The following is a 20632-nucleotide window of genomic DNA, read 5'->3' as shown; positions in this document are numbered from 1 at the left end:
TCCCAGATAACAACCACAGCAGCGTTCCCGGACCCATGATGCAGCCACAGGGATGACAGTTAGGCGTAGTGTTCGGGTAGTCACGCATAACAGGTGTTATGGGGTAAAGGGGTTAAAAAATGATTCTAGTATTATATTGTTCTTTATGTTCTGTTTTTGCAGTGATTTAAATAATTGGATAAATCTTTATTTTTGGCACATATATCTGGCCAGGTGTTTCATTTGGGAGTGGGCAATCCTGTGTTAAGGCTCTCATTGCGATGCCCATTGAAAGTGGGACCTGAAGGGTCATGTGTGGATGGGATTATCTGAAACAAGCAGCTATGAGACGCAGCTGCACCTCCCTTCCAGGGTGGCGATGGGGCCGACACCTCCTAGCTCTGGGGCGACAGGGATCCTCCTTCTCTTCCTCAGGTAGTGCTGCTGACTCGACCTCCAGCGGCTGTCCCCTCATGATGGCCTGGTTGTGCAGCATGCAGCAGACCACGACGATGATGGTGACCCGTTGAGGAGAGTACTGCACGGTGACACCAGAGCGGTCCAGGCACCGGAGTTTCTGCTCGATGATACACCTGGTGGCACAATGCGCGTCATTGCACGCATGCTCTGGCGCTGTCCTGGGGTTCCGCAGAGGAGTGAGCAGCCAAGTGGACAGGGGATATCCCTTGTCCCCAAGCAACGAACCGCAATCCTGATTCGGGCCGGTGAAGACAACGGGCACACTGGTCTGGCGCAGAATGACCGAATCATGGCTGCTGCCTGGACACCTTGCATTAACTGCCAGGATCCGACGCTGGTGGTCACACATGAGCTGCAGGTTCAGAGTGGAAGCCTTTGCGGTTGACAAAGAGCTCGGGGTGATGATATGGCGCCCTCAGCCCAACGTGTGTGCAGTCAATGGCACCCTGCACCCTCGGGAAGCCTGCCATTCGGGCAAATCCGGCCTGACGCTCCACCTGTTTGTCCCTTGTCATCGGGAAGGAGACGTACTGGACCCTTCTCCCGTACAGTGCATCTGTGACCTGCCGGATGCACTGTACGGGAGAAGGGTCCAGTACGTCTCCTGTGTCACGAATTGTGAGATGTTGCCAATGTCTGCAGAGGCAGACTGGAAAGACCCCATGGCGTATAAATTCAAGGAGATCTTTGTCTCTATGGTGAGGGTGGTCCTGAGCCTTGTTTGAGGCTACAGATCTTCTTGCAGGACCGTGCCGAACTCCCTAAGTACTCCTTTCCGAAATCGTAGCCTTCACAGGCATTGCTCATTACTGAGCTGAAGGAAGGAGAACTGAAGTCTGTAGACCCTTTGAGGGTATGCCCTCCTTCCCCCAACTATGCAATGGCCACCTCCCCTTGCAGCTGCCTGCTGGCCATCTCCCTGGTCCTCATTATTGGTCTCCTCTGGAGGCTCCTGCTGAAAAGGCTCCTCTCCCAGTATTTGGAGGCGGGGGGTGCGGGGGGGGGGGTGTGTGGGGGGGGAGCAGCATCCCTCACACTCCTCCTGATGCCATCTCCCCCCTGTGCACCCTCTCTAGCTGCAGGTCTGCGCACATCTGCACGCCCTTCTCTCTGTTGTGCAGCAATGGCTGCTGCCCCCCTTGCCCGCTGCCTCTCTGCACGGTGCTGATGGCGACGCCTTATCCTGCGTGCCGCCCAGCTTCCAACCAGGTGTCCCCCCTCCCAACACTCCTCCCATCCTCAGGGTGAGTGAACCCTGCCAAGCAGGCCTCTTGCAGCCCACGACGAGGCCTGCAGGCCTCCACTGAAGACTCAGACCTGAAAGTGCTCCAAAGTCTCTCAAAACCTCCGAGCAGCGCTCAGCAGGTTCAGTGGAGGCCCCAAAAAAATAAACACCTATATTTGCGGAAAAAATGGACCGGATTGGCGGGAATAGTCAAGCGGTGTCGCGTTTGTGCACTGACTCAAGCCCCTTGTGGGGGCACTGCCGGAAGTAAACCTGCCTTTTTATCCCTGAATATGGCTGGCATGGCCAGCTTTTCAGTGGCCTGCACGCTGCTGATGTCACCGCGGCACAAATGCCTTTACCGCGGCTTCACCCCGCCGATTCTGGTGGAAGTGCGCACCGCTGGAATTTCCCCCCCACCTCTCCCCACTGAGCTGAATATGGCTCGGGGAGGAAAATAAAAACACTTGATGGTGCCAAATGATTTGGTGCTGGCGGGATTTACAGTTGTATGGCAGCTACACGTCAGTATCTCCCTCGGGGTGGCCATTCTTCACGGGTGAAGCCAGGCTATTTGACAAAGGTGGGCATCACATCCAACCTTCAACTGATGTGCTCGCGCGCGCGCACACACACACACTTTCCAGCAGGGGTCATTGGACAGCGGCTGGTAATGGGAAATGCAGGCGATTGGGGTTTTTTTTCCCCTCTACTTCCCCTATCACAGGGCCATGAGGCCAATTGCACAGCCCCTACGAGCCCCCAGGGATGGGATCGGGGACCGTTGTGGTCTGTGCGCTGCTGCTATTGGGCATTGTTCCTGGGGGAGAGGGTGAAAATTGGTGATCGGGCAGGCTGTAGATCAGATTGGTTCCACACTCCGCAAAATCTAGATCGGGTGGGTCCCGCACTGGACGGGTTCTAGATTGTACACAATTCTGTCAAGTTGCCATCCAGGGGTGAGGATGAAAATGAGCCCCCCCCCCCACCCCACCGAGTCATTGAAGCGGGGAAGGTGAATGGCAAAGATGTTTTTCACATGAGGTTGGATAAAACAGTGGAGCTGAATCTCCAGTCGAGTGTTCTGAATGAGGAGCAGAGGAAGCAGCAGTCCATGCTGGGTAAAGCTGATTAACAGAATCAGTCCGAATACGTCTACACACTGTCATGCACATGTACACACACTCACTCACAAATGTTGCACATATACACGCATATGTACACTCACTCACAAATTTCACATATACACACGCACATGTACACACACTCACAAATTTCACACATATACACACACCCATGTGCACACACTCATTCACAAATTTCACATATACACACGCACATGTACACACACTCACTCACAAATTTCACATACACATGCACATACACACACACACACTCACTCCCAACATTCACACCAACACACGCGCATGTACACATACTCACTCACAAATTTCATACATACACGGACACACTCACAAATTTCACATACACACGCATATATACACACACTCACTCACAACTTTCACACCTACACACACACACATGTACACACACTCACAAATTTTACACATATACACATGCCCATGTGCACACACTCACTCACAAATTTCACACATACACACGCACATGTACACACGCTCACAAACCTCACACATACACACGCACATGTACACACATTCACTCACAACGTTCACACCTACACACGCACATGTACACATACTCACTCAAATTTCACACATACACACGCACATATACACTCACTCACAAACCTCACACATACACACGCACATGTACACACACTCACTCACAACGTTCACACCTACACACGCACATGTACACATACTCACTCACAAATTTCACACATACACGCACATATACACTCACTCACAACTTTCACGCATACACACGCACATATACACACACTATCACAAATTTCACATACACACGCATATAGACACACTCACTCACAACTTTCACACCTACACACGCACATGTACATACTCACTCACACATGAACATATACACACACTCACTCACAACTTTCACATACACATGCACATGTACCCACACTCACTCACCTCACACATGCACGCACACACGTGCACACACTCACATGCACTCACACACACCCACACTCCGAGATCTCTGCGCTCCTGCAATTCTGGCCTCTTGTCCATCCCCCGATTCCCATCGCTCCACCATTGGCGGCCGTGCCTTCAGCTGCCTCGGCCCCAAGCTCTGGAACTCCCTCCCTAAACCTCTCCGCCTCTGTCTCCTCATTTAAGACGCTTCTCAAAACCTACCTCTTTGACCAAGCTTTTGGTCACCTGTCCTGATATCTCCTCATGTGGCTCGGTGTCAAATTTGTCTGATACTCGCTCCTGTCAAGCACCTTGGGTCAACAACACGTATTTATATAGCGCCTTTAACGTAGTGAAACATCCCAAGGTGCTTCACAGGAGTATTATGAGATTAAAAAATTGACACTGAGCCGCATAAGTAGAAATTAGCGAAAAGGTTGGTCAAAGAGGTCGGTTTTAAGGAGCACCTTGAAGGAGGAAAGAGAGGTAGAGAGGCGGAGAGATTTAGGGAGGGAGTTCCAGAGCTTGGGGCCCAGGCAACAGAAGGCACGGCCACCAATGTTTGAGCGATTATAATCAGGGATGCTCAAGAGAGCAGAATTAGAGGAACGCAGATATCTCGGGGAGTTGTGGGGCTGGAGGAGATTACAGAGAGAGGGCATTTTACTCCGTCAAAGACGCTATGCAAATACAAGTTGCCGTTGTAGCTGATGAACAACTTGAAGTGGAGAGACTCTTACAATTTTGTGCGCGTGAGTGTGTACCGAGATCTCATAGGCAGTCCCTCGGAATCGAGGAAGACTTGCTGCCACTCTTAAAATGAGTCCTTCGGTGACAGTAAGTCCAATATGGGAACCACAGTCCCTGTCACAGGTGGGACAGACAGTGGTTGAAGGAAAAGTGAGCGGGACTGGTTTGCCGCACGCTCCTTCCGCTGCCTGCGCTTGGTTTCTGCGTGCTCTCGGCGACGAGACTCGAGGTGCTCAGTGCCCTCCTGGATGCACTTCCTCCACTTAGGGCGCTCTTTGGCCAGGGACTCCCAAGTGTCAGTGGGGATGTTGTACTTTATCAGGGAGGCTTTGAGGGCCCTGGGAGGACAGCCGCACCAACATTGGTGTCCTCGACCAGGCCAACGGCCCCAGCATCGAAGCACTGACCACACTCGATCAGCTCCGTTGGGCGGGCCACATCGTCCGCCTGCCAGACACGAGACTCCCAAAACAAGCGCTCTACTCGGAACTTGTCCACGGCAAATGAGCCAAAGGTGGGCAGTGGAAACGTTACAAGGGCACCGAGATCGAGAACATTGGGGAGTGTGAGGTCCCAGTTGCGACAGACAGGTAGAGATCAGACAGATAATGGAGCATAAAAACATCAAAGCTTTATTCAATAGACTATAGACCCATAAACAACTTTTCGTAATACTGACACACACTTTATTTTAATGTTAACAGCGTAAGCAAGGCTCCAGACCTTGTTTTAGGATTAATGTTTAAGACTATATTCGACATCAAGCATCCTTTCAAAGTTTTCTTGGTCAGCACCTGCTCAGTCACTTGTCGTCAGGAGCAGTCAAATCTTTATACAGTTTAAAGTGGGCGGGGCGAGGGGGGGTGTGAAAGTTCCTTTATATTAACAAAAGGGGCAATGTTTTAAATAACTGTGAGGGGGCAAGTGGGAAGTGGTGGGGGAGTGGGGGTGGGGGGGGTTATGGGGATGGGAGGGGAGGGGATTTCCTCTGGTCACAGGGTTTGAGCGCCTCACTGTTCCGAGGTGGCTGGGGATGTCTGCTGTCACGAGTCCTCCTGCTGCGTTTCCGATGTTGCTGCCACGCAGTGACACAGAGGGAATCTTCCCGCGGTGCTGTCTGACGCTCTCCGCCGCCATTACCGCCTGTTTCTCGCGCCCGCCGGCAATCGAAGGTCCACGCCGCTTCGAAGGTCCACCGGGCACTTCCACAACACTCTTATCCTTCACCTCTACGCACGCACACTTGCCTGTGCACAAGCGCACACACACACACACACACACACTCACGTGTCCACTCACACACACACACACACTCACGTGTCCACTCACACACACACACACACTCACGTGTCCACTCACACACGCACACACACTCACGTGTCCACTCACACACGCACACACACTCACGTGTCCACTCACGCTCACACACCCACTCACACTTATACACACACGTCCACTCACACACACACATGTACACACAGTGAACAAACGCCCCTCTTTTCCAATTCAGTCGATTTTAATCTGTCTCTTTCTTCATGTTTGTTGGGAGTTTAAAGGTTTGTGCTTATCACTAAAAAAAAATTATCAGTGCAAACTTCAAAAACAGAATATTAAACAAAAAAAAAAGTGATACAGTAACCACGGTTAAAAAAAACATTGTTTTGAGTGTTTTTTTTTTCAGTTTTTAATGGCATCTCTGCCCAGTCAATTCACATATAGTACAACGGACCAATAAAAAACAACAGACATTACAAGATGAAAAGTCAAAAGACAGGGTGAGCTTTGTATAGCAATGCAACAGAAATTATTTACACAAGAAATCCCTTTCTCTGACTCGGGCTGTGATGGATAAATTCCTATTTTTTTTATTCTTCCCTGTTCTATTGGTGGTGGTGGGGGTGAGGGGAGAGTGGGTGAAGGAAGGGAGGGAGGGAGGGGTTGATGGGGATATGTGGGTGAATTGAGGGCGAGCAAGGTGACGGAAGGAATGAGAAGCAATGTATTAAAGAATCACGGTGGGTGGGGGCGGCGGGGAGTGGGGGGGATACACGTGTGGCTGTGGTATCTTGGACTTTACATCACATTTACAGGTTCTGTCATAATACATTAAATAAGGAGGTTCATTGCACCATTTAAGTGTCATCGTATCTACGAGGCCAAGCTCGCTGCACAGAATCTCAGGACATGTTTCTTCAGCACTCTGCGGGAAGAAGAGAAACAATCAGAGGAGGTTAGAATCTTATTGCGCACAAGGAGGCCATTCGGCCCATCTTCGATAGAGCTCTCCCATCAGTCCCTCTCCCTCCTGCTCTTTCCCCACAGCCCTGCAATTATTTTTCCTTTTCAACTATATATCCAATTCCCTTTTGTGAGTTACTATCCTGGTCTAGACATCCTTCCATGGTCTCTTCCCTTACTACCTCCGTACGAAGAGGAGGTGAGGAGTTCTCCCCTGCCGCCCCCCACCCCCGGTGTCCCGGGGCCAATATTTATTCAATAACAACAGATTACCACATTGCTGCTTGTGGGAGCTTGCTGTGCGCAGATTGGCTGACGCGTTTTCCGCATTACAACAGTGACTGCACTTCAAAAAGTACACCATTGGCTTTCAAGCGCTGAGGGAACGTCCTGAGATAGTGAAAGGCACTATAGAAATGCAAGTTATTTTTTTCTTTTAACCATTTCTAGCCCCACAACCCTCCGAGATCTCTGCGCTCTTCCAATTCTGCTCTCCTGCACATCCCCGATTCCCATCGCTCCACCATTGGCGGCCGTGCCTTCAGCTGCCTGGGCCCTAAGCTCTGGAATTCTCTCCTTAAAATTCTACCTTTTTCTTCTCCTGTAAAACGTTCCTTAAAGCCGACCTCGATGATCAAAGTTTTGGTCACCTCTCCTAATATCTCCTTACGTGGCTCGGTGACACATTTTGTTTGATAATCGCTCCTGTGAAGCGCCTTGTGACTACATTAAACACGCTATATAAATGCAAGTTGTTGAGTCTGCTCCTCCCGCCCTTTCAGGCAGCTCATTCCAGATCACAACAGCAGCATCATCATCGGCAGTCCCTCAAATCGAGGATGACTTGCTTCCATGTCAAAAAGTTCACAGAAGGACCTAACATTCCAGATCCCGAACTACATCCTGAAGGGTGGAAGATGCCTGTGCGTGGATTTGTTTGACGTGGGGTGGCCGTTGCACACCAGCCACCACACGGGCTCGACAGAGCTAGGTCTTGGTCCAGTGGCAAGGATTAACCAGGACGACTGGAGACCAGCTCTGCTGCACGGACCTAGTGCGCCCACATATCGCAGTGTGGGCTGGGCCCGTGCTGCCCCTGGGCCCTCGCCTCTTCTGGGCCCCGAACTCACGGCTCTCCTGGGTCCCGATCACGTCCCTCTACAATCTCTCGCCGCTCCTTCGCCCCGACCTCGCCGCTCCTGCTGTACCGGCCCACGCTCCAATCACCGACCAGGACCTTGCTAACGTCACTCTTCACTGCCGTTGCTCTCCTGCTCCAGCACGTGCTGCTCCCTGGAGTGGTCTGGATTAGGCCTCCACGTTGCTGCTTCCACTCCCTGACCTGCTCCGATGGTGCTCGCAGGCTGGGGGGCCGCGGAGATCACAATAACTCATTGTGTAAAAGGTAATTCCGCTCACCTCCCCTCTGGTCCTTCATCCAATCATCTTAAGTCTGTGTCCTGTGGTTACCGAGCCTCCTGCCACTGGAAACAGTTTCTCCTTATCGATTCTATCAAAACCCCCTCATGATTTTGAATGATGTTATTAACTTTCCGCTTAACCTTCTCTGCTCTGAGGAGAACAACCCCAGCTTCTCCTGTCTCCACATAACTGAAGCCCTATATCCCTGGTATCATTCTAGTAAAGTTCCTCTGCCCCCTCGCCAAGGCCTTGGCATCCTTGCTAAAGCGTGGTGCCCAGAATTGGACACAATACTTTGGCTGAAGCCTCAACAGTGATTTGTAAAATGTTTGGCAAGGTCTATGACTACAATCCAATCAGCCCAACAAATCTCCTCTGCCTCTCTGCCTTCCTTCACTCGCTCTCTCTCTCACTGACCCTCCCTGTGCCTTCTGAGCATGTGTGATGACCCTTGATCTCTCAAAACTCGGCAAAGAAACGCAACCAAAAAAAAACCCACACATGCGCAGAATAGCGTTGCTAGAGAAGCTTTATTTTTTACTTCTGTTTTCGGTGGGCGATCGTGAGAGCGCCAAAAAATCGTATCACCCATTTGACATTGCCGGGGTAAGGCCGAGTGGAAAAGCGCAAAAAAAAAAGGGCCTTGTGCTGGCGATCAGCAAGGCTGAGATGTCCCACGTCGCTGGAACAAGGACCATTTTTTGGGCCTCAGCCACCTAGTGGAAAGTCTAGCCCATTGTCCTTTATTTAATCTCTGCAAGTCTTTCTACTTTCCAGCGGCACAGATACTTACATACATCCCCTAAAAACTGCCCTTGACCACACGATCCCATATATCCTACATCTGGAAGGTCACTGATGTTCCGCTGGTGACTTGCAATTGCCGGACCCCCTCGTGGGGGCACACCTTTCCTGGGTCCAGTCGACCCCTTAGATGAGGCTGTACCCGATGAGCTGTGACCACTCAGATGTCCCGGAGATGGGAAGCTAGGCTTGCTGTACGGTATGAGGATTTCTTCTGGAAAAGAAACAAAAAAAATATTTTACAATCGCAATTAGTGGATCTCACATTAAGGTCAGGTGAGAATGCGAGTGGCTTTTGACCCTGTCAGCCGTGGCTACGGTGAGCAGCACTCTCTGCCACGTTTAAATTAGAAGGTCATGGGTTCAAGTCCCACTCCAGTGACTTGAGCACATAAATCTAGGCTGATTCTCCCAGTGTAGTACTGAGGTAGCGCAGCACTGTCGGAGATGAGATGTTAAACCGAGGCCCCGTCTGCCCTCTCAGGTGGATGTAAAAGATCCCACGACACAATTGGAAGAAGAGTAGGGGAGTTCTCCCCGGTGTCCTGGCAATTATTTATCCCTCAACCAACATCATTGAAAACAGATTATCTGCTCATCATCGCCTTGCTGTTTGTGGGAGCTTGCTGTGCACAATTTGGCTGCCGCGTTTCCTATATTATAACAGAGACTACACTTCAAAAAGTAATTGGCTGCAACGTGCTTTGGGATATCCTGAGGTCATGAACGGCATTATAGAAATGCAAGTATTTTTTGTAACGTACAGCTTTATTCAACGTTTAAGGTGGACCTTAGGTAGTTAGATAGCTACAGTATAGAGTAAAGCTCCCTCTGCACTGCCCCATCAAACACTCCCAGGGCAGGTACAGCACGGGTTAGATACAGAGTAAAGCTCCCTCTGCACTGCCCCATCAAACACTCCCAGGGCAGGTACAGCACGGGTTAGATACAGAGTAAAGCTCCCTCTGCACTGCCCCAGCAAACACTCCCAGGGCAGGTACAGGGGGTTAGATACAGAGTAAAGCTCCCTCTGCACTGCCCCATCAAACACTCCCAGGGCAGGTACAGCACAGGATTAGATAGAGGTAAGATCCCTCTGCACTGTCTCATCAAACACTCCCAGGGCAGGTACAGCACGGGTTAGATACAGAGTAAAGCTCCCTCTACACTGTCCCATCAAAAACTCCCAGGGCAGGTACAGCACGGGGTTAGATACAGAGTAAAGCTCCCTCTACACTGTCTCATCAAAAACTCCCAGGGCAGGTACAGCACGGGTTAGATGCAGAATATTGCTCAACCTGAGAATAGTGCCCCCGCGTGCACCAGTGTGACGTTTGTCACCCAGCCATCCCGCAGCCTTGCCATTGAGATTGCCAATTCATGGCCAATTGCTGCCAAATTAGGGTTGGCTTTTGTGCTGTGGGCCCATGCCTACTCAGAACTGAATTGCAACTGGCCTCACTCGTTTCATGTCAGACTCGCTCCAGCCAGCCCATAGTTGTGACTTTAGCGTAGAATTTCAGGCTGAATTTGAAATTAGTGTTAACTGAAGTTTATCGCTTCAGATGACTCCACGAAGGGTTCAGCCTGCTCATTTGAGGCATAGATGGTGTAGAGACGAAAGAAAAAATATAAATTGTGACATCCACATCTATGAATACAGCTTGTTCATCATTCCTGGGATGGGGCAGGGGGGGCGGGGGCGTTGTGCTATGAGGAGAGACTGAGTAGACTAGCCCTATAATCCCTAGAGTTTAAAAGGATGAGAGGTGTTCTCATTGAAACATCTAAAATTATTAAAGGGGTTGATAGAAACATAGAAACATATAGAAAATAGGTGCAGGAGTAGGCCATTCGGCCCTTCGAATCTGCACCACCATTCAATATGATCATGGCTGATCATTTTTGCAACTTCAGTACCCCATTCCTGCTTTCTCTCCATACCCCTTGATCCCCTTTAGCCGTAAGGGCCACATCTAACTCACTTTTGAATACAGCTAACGAACTGGACTCAACAACTTTCTGTGGTAGAGAATTCCACAGGTTCACAATTCTCTGAGTGAAGAAGTTTCTCCTCATCTCGGTCCTAAATGGCTTACCCCTTACCCTTAGACTGTGACCCCTGGTTCTAGACTTCACCTACATCGGGAACATTCTTCCTGCATCTAACCTGTCTAATCCCGTCAGAATTTTATATGATTCTCGGAGATACCCTCTCATTCTTCTAAACTCCAGTGAATACAGGCCCAGTCGATCCAGTCTTTCCTCATATGTCAGTCCTGCCATCCCAGGAATCAGTCTGGTGAACCTTCGCTGCACTCCCTCAATAGCAAGAATGTCCTTCCTCAGATTAGGAGATCAAAACTGTACACAATATTCCAAGTGAGGCCTCACCAAGGCCCTGTACAACTGCAATAAGACCTCCCTGCTCCGAAACTCAAATCCTCTTGCTATGAAGGCAAACATACTATTTGCCTACTTCACTGCCTGCTGTACCTGCATGCCAACTTTCAATGACTGATGTACCATGACACCCAGGTCTCGTTGTTGCATCTCCCTTTTCCTAATCTGTCACCATTCAGATAATATTCTGCCTTCCTGTTTTCGCCACCAAAGTGGATAACCTCACATTTATCTACAGTACACTGCATCTGCCATGCATTTGCCCACTCATCTGACCTGTCCAAGTCGCTCTGCAGCCTCTTAGTATCCTCCTCACAGCTCACACTGCCACCCAGTTTAATGTCATCTGCAAACTTGGAGATATTACATTCAATTCCTTTGTCTAAATCATTGATGTGTATTGTAAATAGCTGGGGTCCCAGCACTGAACTTTGCAATATCCCACTAGTCACTGTCTGCCATTCTGAAAAGGACCTGTTTATTCCTAATCTTTGCTTCTGGTCTGCCAACCAGTTCTCTATCCACGTCAATATATTACCCCCAATACCATGTGCCTTAATTTTGCACACCAATCTCTTGTGTGGGACCTTGTCAAAAGCCTTTTGAAAGTCCAAATACACCACATTCATTGGTTCTCCCTTGTCCACTCTATCAGTTACATCATCAAAAAATTCTGGAAGATTTGTCAAGCATGATTTCCCTTTCATAAATCCATGCTGACTTGGACCGATCCTGTCACTGCTTTCCAAATGTGCTGCTATTACACTTATGATGTCGGGCTATAATTCCCTGTTTTCTCTTGCCCTCCTTTTTTAAAAAGTGGTTTTACATTAGCTACCCTCCAATCCATAGGAACTGATCCTGAGTCTATAGGATGTTGGAAAATGACCACCAATGCATCCACCATTATTTCTAGGGCCACTTCCTTACGTACTCTGGGATGCAGACTATCAGGCCCTGGGGATTTATCAGCCTTCAATCCCATCAATTTCCCTAACACCATTTCCTGACTAATAAGGATATCCTTCAGTTCCTCCTTCTCGATAGGGCAGGGATGCTGGGAGGATGTTTCTCCTGGCTGGGGAGGGTGGTGAATCTTTGGAATTCTCGACCCCAGAGAACTGTGGAGGCTCAGTCATTCTGTATGTTCAAGACAGAGATCGATAGACTTTTGGATACGAAGAGAACCAAGGAATGGGGATCACAGTGGAGTTGAGGTCGAAGATCAACCATGGTATTATTGAATGGCGGTGCAGCTTAGAAGGGCTGAATGGCCTACTCCTATTCCTATTTCTTATGTTCTTAAGATTGACGGGAAATCCTATACTGCCCACTCATACCTGACCCGAGTGTTGGCTTGTGTTGGAGCTTGTTTCGTGAGTCTTCTTGCTGCATGTGACGTTCTAGCGATGTCCTGGCCAGATATTCCATAGAATTCTTGTTCTCTTCCAGGCAGGCCAGCTCCTGTCTCTCTAGAGAACCGCCCATGCCCGCTGCTCGCGGTCCTTGACCTGAATGGAGCTTTGAACCCTGGCACGGTGGAGGGTCGGGTGGCGGAGGCAGGTCTTTGCGAAGGAAATAGAAGAGAAGTCAAACGTAAGTACGTGAGACCGAGATACCGAGGCATTCTGTTCTTTCTCTTATATAGGTTGAACCTCCCTTATCTTGAACCCTCGGGACCTGGCCTGTTCTGGATATGGGATTTTTCCAGGACGAGGGGTGGTCATGTTAAATTGGATGGTACAGACTGAGCAAGGGGATATCGGGGCTGGCTGTCTTGGGGCTGGGAGTGCGGCAGAGAGATCATGGAGGGGGTGGGCGCGGTGGATCGCGGGGTCAGGCCAGCGATTGCCAGAGCCGGCAGCGAGGAAGGGCTTCAAATTTTACTTGCCATGCGCCACCCGGTGGCCAGGAATGGTTCCGGACGAGGGGTGGTTCCGGATAAGGGAGGGTCAACCTGTATTCAGTTCTTTGTAGTCATCATGCTGAGGGAACCATAGGAACAGGAGGAGGCCATTCAGCCCCTCAAGCCTGTTCCGCCATTCAATGAGATCTTTGCTGATCTGCGACCTAACTCCATATACCCACCTTTGCCCCATATCTCTTAATAACTTTGCTAAATGGAAATCTGTCAATCTCCGATTTAAAGATTAACAATTGGCCTAGCATTAACTTCCATTTGCGGAAGAGAGTTCCACACTTCTACTACCCTTTGCATGCCAAAGTGTTTCCGACCTTCACTCCTGAAAGGCCTGGCTCTAATGTTTAGGCTCTGTCATAAGAACATAAAAACATAAGAAATCAGAGCAGGAGTAGGCCATATGGCCCCTCGAGCCTGCTCTACCATTCAATAAGATCATGGCTGATCTGATCATGGACTCAGGTCCACTTCCCCGCCCGCTCCCCATAACCCCTTATTCCCTTATCGGTTAAGTAACTGTCTATCTCTGTCTTAAATTTATTCCATGTCCCAGCTTCCACAGCTCTCTGAGGCAGTGAATTCCACAGATTTACAACCCTCAGAGAAGAAATTCCTCCTCATCTCAGTTTTAAATGGGCGGCCTCTTATTCTAAGATTATGCCCTCTAGTTCTACTCTCCCCCATCAGTGGAAACATCCTCTCTGCATCCACCTTGTCAAGCCCGCTCATAATCTGATACGTTTCGATAAGATCACCTCTCATTCTTCTGAATTCCAATGAGTGGAAGCCCAACCTACTCAACCTTTCCTCATAAGTCAACCCCCTCATCTCCGGGATCAACCTAGTGAACCTTCTCTGAACTGCCTCCAAAGCAAGTATATCCTTTCGTAAATATGGAAACCAAAACTGCACGCAGTATTCCAGGTGTGGCCTCACCAATATCTTATATAGCTGTAGCAAGACTTCCCTGCTTTAATACTCCATCCCCTTTGCAATAAAGGCCAAGATTCCATTGGCCTTCCTGATCACTTGCTGTCTCTCTCTATCTACCCTGTCAGTTAATATCTTGAAAACTTCGACCAGATCACGCCTTCTAAATTCCAGGAAATACAACCCTAGTTTGTGCAATCGCTCCTCGAATCAGTGACAAGGAATGGAATCCTTCACCCCCTCTCCCTTGTTGCACTATGAAGTATTAAGCGCTCCCAAAATGGCAATGCAGCACACCTTTCAAACATTTTAATCTGCCTCAACATATCTGGGAATCTGGGAATCCCAATCATCTCCAAGTTTCCCCCATCAGTCGCTGGATCAAAATCCTGGAACTCCCTCCCTAACAGCACTGTGGGAGCACCTTCACCACACGGACTGCAGCGGTTCAAGAAGGAGGCTCACCACCACCTTCTCACAGGGCAATTAGGGAAGGGCAATAAATGCCGGCCTTGGCAGTGACGCCCGTATCCCGTGAACGAGTTAAAAAAAAAACATCCTCAGAATAGCACTCCCTTGGAGTAAATTTGGAATAGTTTTGAGGAGGAAATGTACTTAAATAATGTGGAATGTTTGGAAAAATCTGCTGTATTTTCATTGGAATAGTGTTTGAAATGAAGGGATAATTTCCCATCTCTGTGCATTAGGTGGAGTGAGCCCAAAGCCCTAGGCTATCCGCTTCCTGTGATTTTTTTTTTTTGGACATTTAAGTGAGTGGTTGGAATTTCTGACGTGTTATTTGGAGACTGAGCTTCCTGGCCGACAGCTTGAAGTTAGAAACCTACTTTTAAATGTCAGCCGTGTCTCAGTAGGTAGCACCCTCGCCTGAGTCAGAAGGTTGTAGGTTCAAGTCCCACTCCACAGACTTGAACACATCAGCCGAGGCTGATGCTCCCAGTGCAGTGCTGAGGGAGTGCTGCACTGTCGGTGGGGCCGTCTTTCAGCTGAAACGTGAAACCCAAGACCCCGTCTGCCCTCTCGATGGATGTAAAAGGTCCCACGGCCACTATTTCGAAGAAGAGAAGGGGAGTTCTCCCCGGTGTCCAAGCCAATATTTAATCCTCAACCAACATCACGAAAACAGATTATCCGGTCATTATCACATTGCTGTTTGTGGGAGCTTGCTGTGCGCAAATTGGCTGCTTCTTTTCCTACATCACAATAACAAGTACTTGTTTTATATTGGGCGCTTCACAGGAGCGTTATCAAACAAAATTTGACACTGAGCCACATAAGGAGAAATTAGGGCAGCTGGCCAAAAGCTTGGTCAAAGAGGTAGGTTTTAAGGAGCGTCTTAAAGGAGGAAAGAGAGAGTGATATCTTGACACACAGCATTACACACAATAGTACAACATGGTCTTACTGCAGGAAATGGTTACTCAGGCAGATAGGGAATGTATGACCAACAGGAAGAGCAGTGGAAGGAAAGGAGTGCAGGGGTCCGCTGCGGTCATCCCCCTGCAAACCAGATACACCGCTTTGGGTACTGTTGAGGGGGATGACTCACCAGGGCAGGGCAGCAGCAGTCAAGTTCATGGCGCCGTGGGTGGCTTTGCTGCACAGGAGGGCAGGAAAAAGAGTGGGAAAGCTATAGTGATAGGGGATTCAATTGTAAGGGGAATAGATAGGCGTTTCTGCGGCTGTAAACCGAGACTCCAGGATGGTATGTTGCCTCCCTAGTGCAAGGGTCAAGGATGTCTCGGAGCGGGTGCAGGGCATTCTGAAAATGGAGGGTGAACAGCCAGTTGTCTTGGTGCATATAGGTACCAACGATATAGGTACAAAAAGGGATGAGGTCCTACAAGACGAATTTAGGGAGCTAGGAGCTAAATTAAAAAGTAGGGCCACAAAAGTAGTAATCTCAAGATTTCTACCAGTGCCATGTGCTAGTCAGAGTAGGAATCACAGGATAGCTCAGATGAATACGTGGCTTGAGGAGTGGTGCAGCAGGGAGGGATTCAAATTCTTGGGACATTGGAACCGGTTCTGGGGGAGGTGAGACCAGGACAAACCGGACGGTCTGCACCTGGGCAGGACCGGAACCAATGTCCTAGGGGGAGTGTTTGCTAGTGCTGTTGGGGAGGAGTTAAACTAATATGGCAGGGGGATGGGAACCAATGCAGGGAGACAGAGGGAAACAAAAAGGAGACAAAAGCAAAGGACAGAAAGGAGATGAGGAAAAGTGGAGGGCAGAGAAACCCAAGGCAAAGAACAAAAAGGGCCATTGTACAGCAAAATTCTAAAAGGACAAAGGGTGTTAAAAAAACAAGCCTGAAGGCTTTGTGTCTTAATGCAAGGAGTATCCGTAATAAGGTGGATGAATTAACTGTGCAAATAGATGTTAAACAGAGACGTGGCTCCAGGATGATCAGGGCTGGGAACTCAACATCCAGGGGTATTCAACATTCAGGAAGGATAGAATAAAAGGAAAAGGAGGTGGGGTAGCATTGCTGGTTAAGGAGGAGATTAATGCAATAGTTAAGAAGGACATTAGCTTGGATGATGTGGAATCTATATGGGTAGAGCTGCAGAACACCAAAGGGCAAAAAACGTAAGTGGGAGTTGTGTACAGACCTCCAAACAGTAGTAGTGATGTTGGGGAGGGCATCAAACAGGAAATTAGGGGTGCATGCAATAAAGGTGCAGCAGTTATAATGGGTGACTTTAATATGCACATAGATTGGGCTAACCAAACTGGAAGCAATACGGTGGAGGAGGATTTCCTGGAGTGCATAAGGGATGGTTTTCTAGACCAATATGGCGAGGAACCAACTAGGGGGGAGGCCATCTTAGACTGGATGTTGTGTAATGAGAGAGGACTAATTAGCAATCTTGTGCGAGACCCCTTGGGGAAGAGTGACCATAACATGGTAGAATTCTTTATTAGGATGGAGAGTGACACAGTTAATTCAGAAACTCGAGTCCTGAACTTAAGGAAAGGTAACTTCGATGGTTTGAGGCGTGAATTAGCAGGAGGAGACAGGCAAATGATACTTAAAGGGTTGATGGTGGATAGGCAATGGCAAACATTTAAAGATCACATGGATGAACTTCAGCAATTGTACATCCCTGTCTGGAGTAAAAATAAAACTGGGAAGGTGGCTCAACCGTGGCTAACAAGGGAAATTAAGGATAGTGTTAAATCCAAGGAAGAGGCATATAAATTGGCCAGGAAAACCAGCAAACCTGAGGACTGGGAGAAATTTAGAATTCAGCAGAGGAGGAAAAAGGGTTTAATTAAGAGGGGGGAAATAGAGTATGAGAGGAAGCTTGCCAGTAACATAAAAACTGAATGAAAAAGCTTCTGTAGATATGTGAAGAGAAAAAGATTAGTGAAGACAAACGTAGGTCCCTTGCAGTCAGATTCAGGTCAATTTATAATGGGGAAGAAAGAAATGGCAGACCAATTGAACAAATACTTTGATTCTGTCTTCATGAAGGAATAACCTTCCGAAAATACTCGGGGACCGAGGGTCTCGTGAGAAGGACGAACTGAAGGTTATCCTTATTCGGCGGGAAATTGTGTTAGTGGAATTGATGGGATTGAAGGCCGATAAATCCCCGGGGCTTGATAGTCTGCCTCCCAGAATGCTTAAGGAAGTGGCCCTAGAAATAGTGGGTGTATTAGGGGAGGGCAGCAGCAGCCAAGTTCATGGCACCGTGGCTGGCTCTGTTGCACAGGAGGGCAGGAAAAAGAGTGGGAGAGCGACAGTGATAGGGGATTCAATTGTAAGGGGAATAGATAGGCGTTTCTGCGGCCGCAACCGAGACTCCAGGATGGTATGTTGCCTCCCTGGTGCAAGGGTCAAGGATGTCTCGGAGCGGGTGCAGGACATTCTAAAAAGGGAGGGAGAACAGCCAGTTGTCATGGTGCACATTGGTACCAGCGACATAGGTAAAAAACGGGATGAGGTCCTACGAAACGGATTTAAGGAGCTCGGAGCTAAATTAAAAAGTAGGACCTCAAAAGTAGTAATCTCGGGATTGCTACCAGTGCCACGTGCTAGTCAGAGTAGGAATCGCAGGATAGCGCAGATGAATACGTGGCTTGAGCAGTGGTGCAGCAGGGAGGGATTCAAATTCTGGGGGCATTGGAACCGATTCTGGGGGAGGTGGGACCAGGACAAACCGGACGGTCTGCACCTGGGCAGGACCGGAACCAATGTCCTAGGGGGAGTGTTTGCTAGTGCTGTTGGGGAGGAGTTAAACTAATATGGCAGGGGGATGGGAACCAATGCAGGGAGACAGAGGGAAACAAAAAGGAGACAAAAGCAAAGGACAGAAAGGAGATGAGGAAAAGTGGAGGGCAGAGAAACCCAAGGCAAAGAACAAAAAGGGCCACTGTACAGCAAAATTCTAAAAGGACAAAGGGTGTTAAAAAAACAAGCCTGAAGGCTTTGTGTCTTAATGCAAGGAGTATCCGTAATAAGGTGGATGAATTAACTGTGCAAATAGATGTTAAACAGAGACGTGGCTCCAGGATGATCAGGGCTGGGAACTCAACATCCAGGGGTATTCAACATTCAGGAAGGATAGAATAAAAGGAAAAGGAGGTGGGGTAGCATTGCTGGTTAAGGAGGAGATTAATGCAATAGTTAAGAAGGACATTAGCTTGGATGATGTGGAATCTATATGGGTAGAGCTGCAGAACACCAAAGGGCAAAAAACGTAAGTGGGAGTTGTGTACAGACCTCCAAACAGTAGTAGTGATGTTGGGGAGGGCATCAAACAGGAAATTAGGGGTGCATGCAATAAAGGTGCAGCAGTTATAATGGGTGACTTTAATATGCACATAGATTGGGCTAACCAAACTGGAAGCAATACGGTGGAGGAGGATTTCCTGGAGTGCATAAGGGATGGTTTTCTAGACCAATATGTCGAGGAACCAACTAGGGGGGAGGCCATCTTAGACTGGGTGTTGTGTAATGAGAGAGGATTAATTAACAATCTCGTTGTGCGAGGCCCCTTGGGGAAGAGTGACCATAATATGGTGGAATTCTGCATTAGGATGGAGAATGAAACAGTTAATTCAGAGACCATAGTCCAGAACTTAAAGAAGGATAACTTTGAAAGTATGAGGCGTGAATTGGCTAGGATAGATTGGCGAATGATACTTAAGTGGTTGACTGTGGATGGGCAATGGCAGACATTTAGAGACCGCATGGATGAACTACAACAATTGTACATTCCTGTCTGGCGTAAAAATTAAAAAGGGAAGGTGGCTCAACCGTGGCTATCAAGGGAAATCAGGGATGGTATTAAAGCCAAGAAAGTGGCATACAAATTGGCCAGAAATAGCAGCGAACCCAGGGACTGGGAGAAATTTAGAACTCAGCAGAGGAGGACAAAGGGTTTGATTAGGGCAGGGAAAATGGAGTGCGAGAAGAAGCTTGCAGGGAACATTAAGACGGATTGCAAAAGTTTCTATAGATATGTAAAGAGAAAAAGGTTAGTAAAGACAAACGTAGGTCCCCTGCAGTCAGAATCAGGGGAAGTCATAACGGGGAACAGAGAAATGGCGGACCAATTGAACAAGTACTTTGGTTCGGTATTCACTAAGGAGGACACAAACAACCTTCCGGATATAAAAGGGGTCAGAGGGTCTAGTAAGGAGGAGGAACTGAGGGAAATCCTTATTAGTCTGGAAATTGTGTTGGGGAAATTGTGGGATTGAAGGCCAATAAATCCCCAGGGCCTGATGAACTGCATCCCAGAGTACTTAAGGAGGTGGCCTTGGAAATAGCGGATACACTGACAGTCATTTTCCAACATTCCATTGACTCTGGATCAGTTCCTATCGAGTGGAGCGTAGCCAATTGTAACCCCACTTTTTAAAAAAGGAGGGAGAGAGAAAACAGGGAATTATAGACCAGTCAGCCTGACATCGGTAGTGGGTAAAATGATGGAATCAATTATTAAGGATGTTAGAGCAGTGCATTTGGAAAGAGGTGACATGATAGGTCCAAGTCAGCATGGATTTGTGAAAGGGAAATCATGCTTGACAAATCTTCTGGAATTTTTTGAGGATGTTTCCAGTAGAGTGGACAAGGGAGAACCAGTTGATGTTGTGTATTTGGACTTTCAGAAGGCTTTCGACAAGGTCCCACACAAGAGATTAATGTGCAAAGTTAAAGCACATGGGATTGGGTGTAGTGTGCTGACATGGATTGAGAACTGGTTGTCAGACAGGAAGCAAAGAGTAGGAGTAAATGGGGACTTTTCAGAATGGCAGGCAGTGACTAGTGGGGTACCACAAGGTTCTGTGCTGGGGCCCAGCTGTTTACACTGTACATTAATGATTTAGACGAGGGGATTAAATGTAGTATCTCCAAATTTGCG

At 48.5% G+C, this 20632-nt stretch overlaps 1 protein-coding gene across 5 annotated transcripts in view; it reads right to left on the bottom strand.

The window, feature by feature from the left end:
* Positions 1–6223: 6223 nt before the first annotated feature.
* Positions 6224–20632, bottom strand: part of robo2 (roundabout, axon guidance receptor, homolog 2 (Drosophila)) — a 790970-nt gene continuing 776561 nt past the window's right edge. For 3 of the 5 annotated variants that reach the window (XM_070893258.1, XM_070893257.1, XM_070893259.1), the window contains 2 exons: positions 8969–9193; positions 6224–6715 (listed from right to left, as the gene is read on the bottom strand). In XM_070893258.1, coding sequence (XP_070749359.1) covers positions 6714–6715; positions 8969–9193 — 227 coding nt within the window. In that variant the 3' untranslated portion in view covers positions 6224–6713. Of the gene's footprint in view, positions 6716–8968; positions 9194–12722; positions 12948–20632 lie in introns of all 5 variants that reach the window. The other 2 variants (XM_070893255.1, XM_070893256.1) reach the window with 1 other exon arrangement.

The sequence above is a fragment of the Pristiophorus japonicus genome, chromosome 11, assembly GCF_044704955.1.
Source record: "Pristiophorus japonicus isolate sPriJap1 chromosome 11, sPriJap1.hap1, whole genome shotgun sequence".
In the NCBI taxonomy this organism is placed as follows: domain Eukaryota; kingdom Metazoa; phylum Chordata; class Chondrichthyes; family Pristiophoridae; genus Pristiophorus; species Pristiophorus japonicus.
The sequence above is the reverse complement of the archived record's forward strand: the minus strand, read 5'-3'. Positions and strand labels throughout refer to the sequence as shown.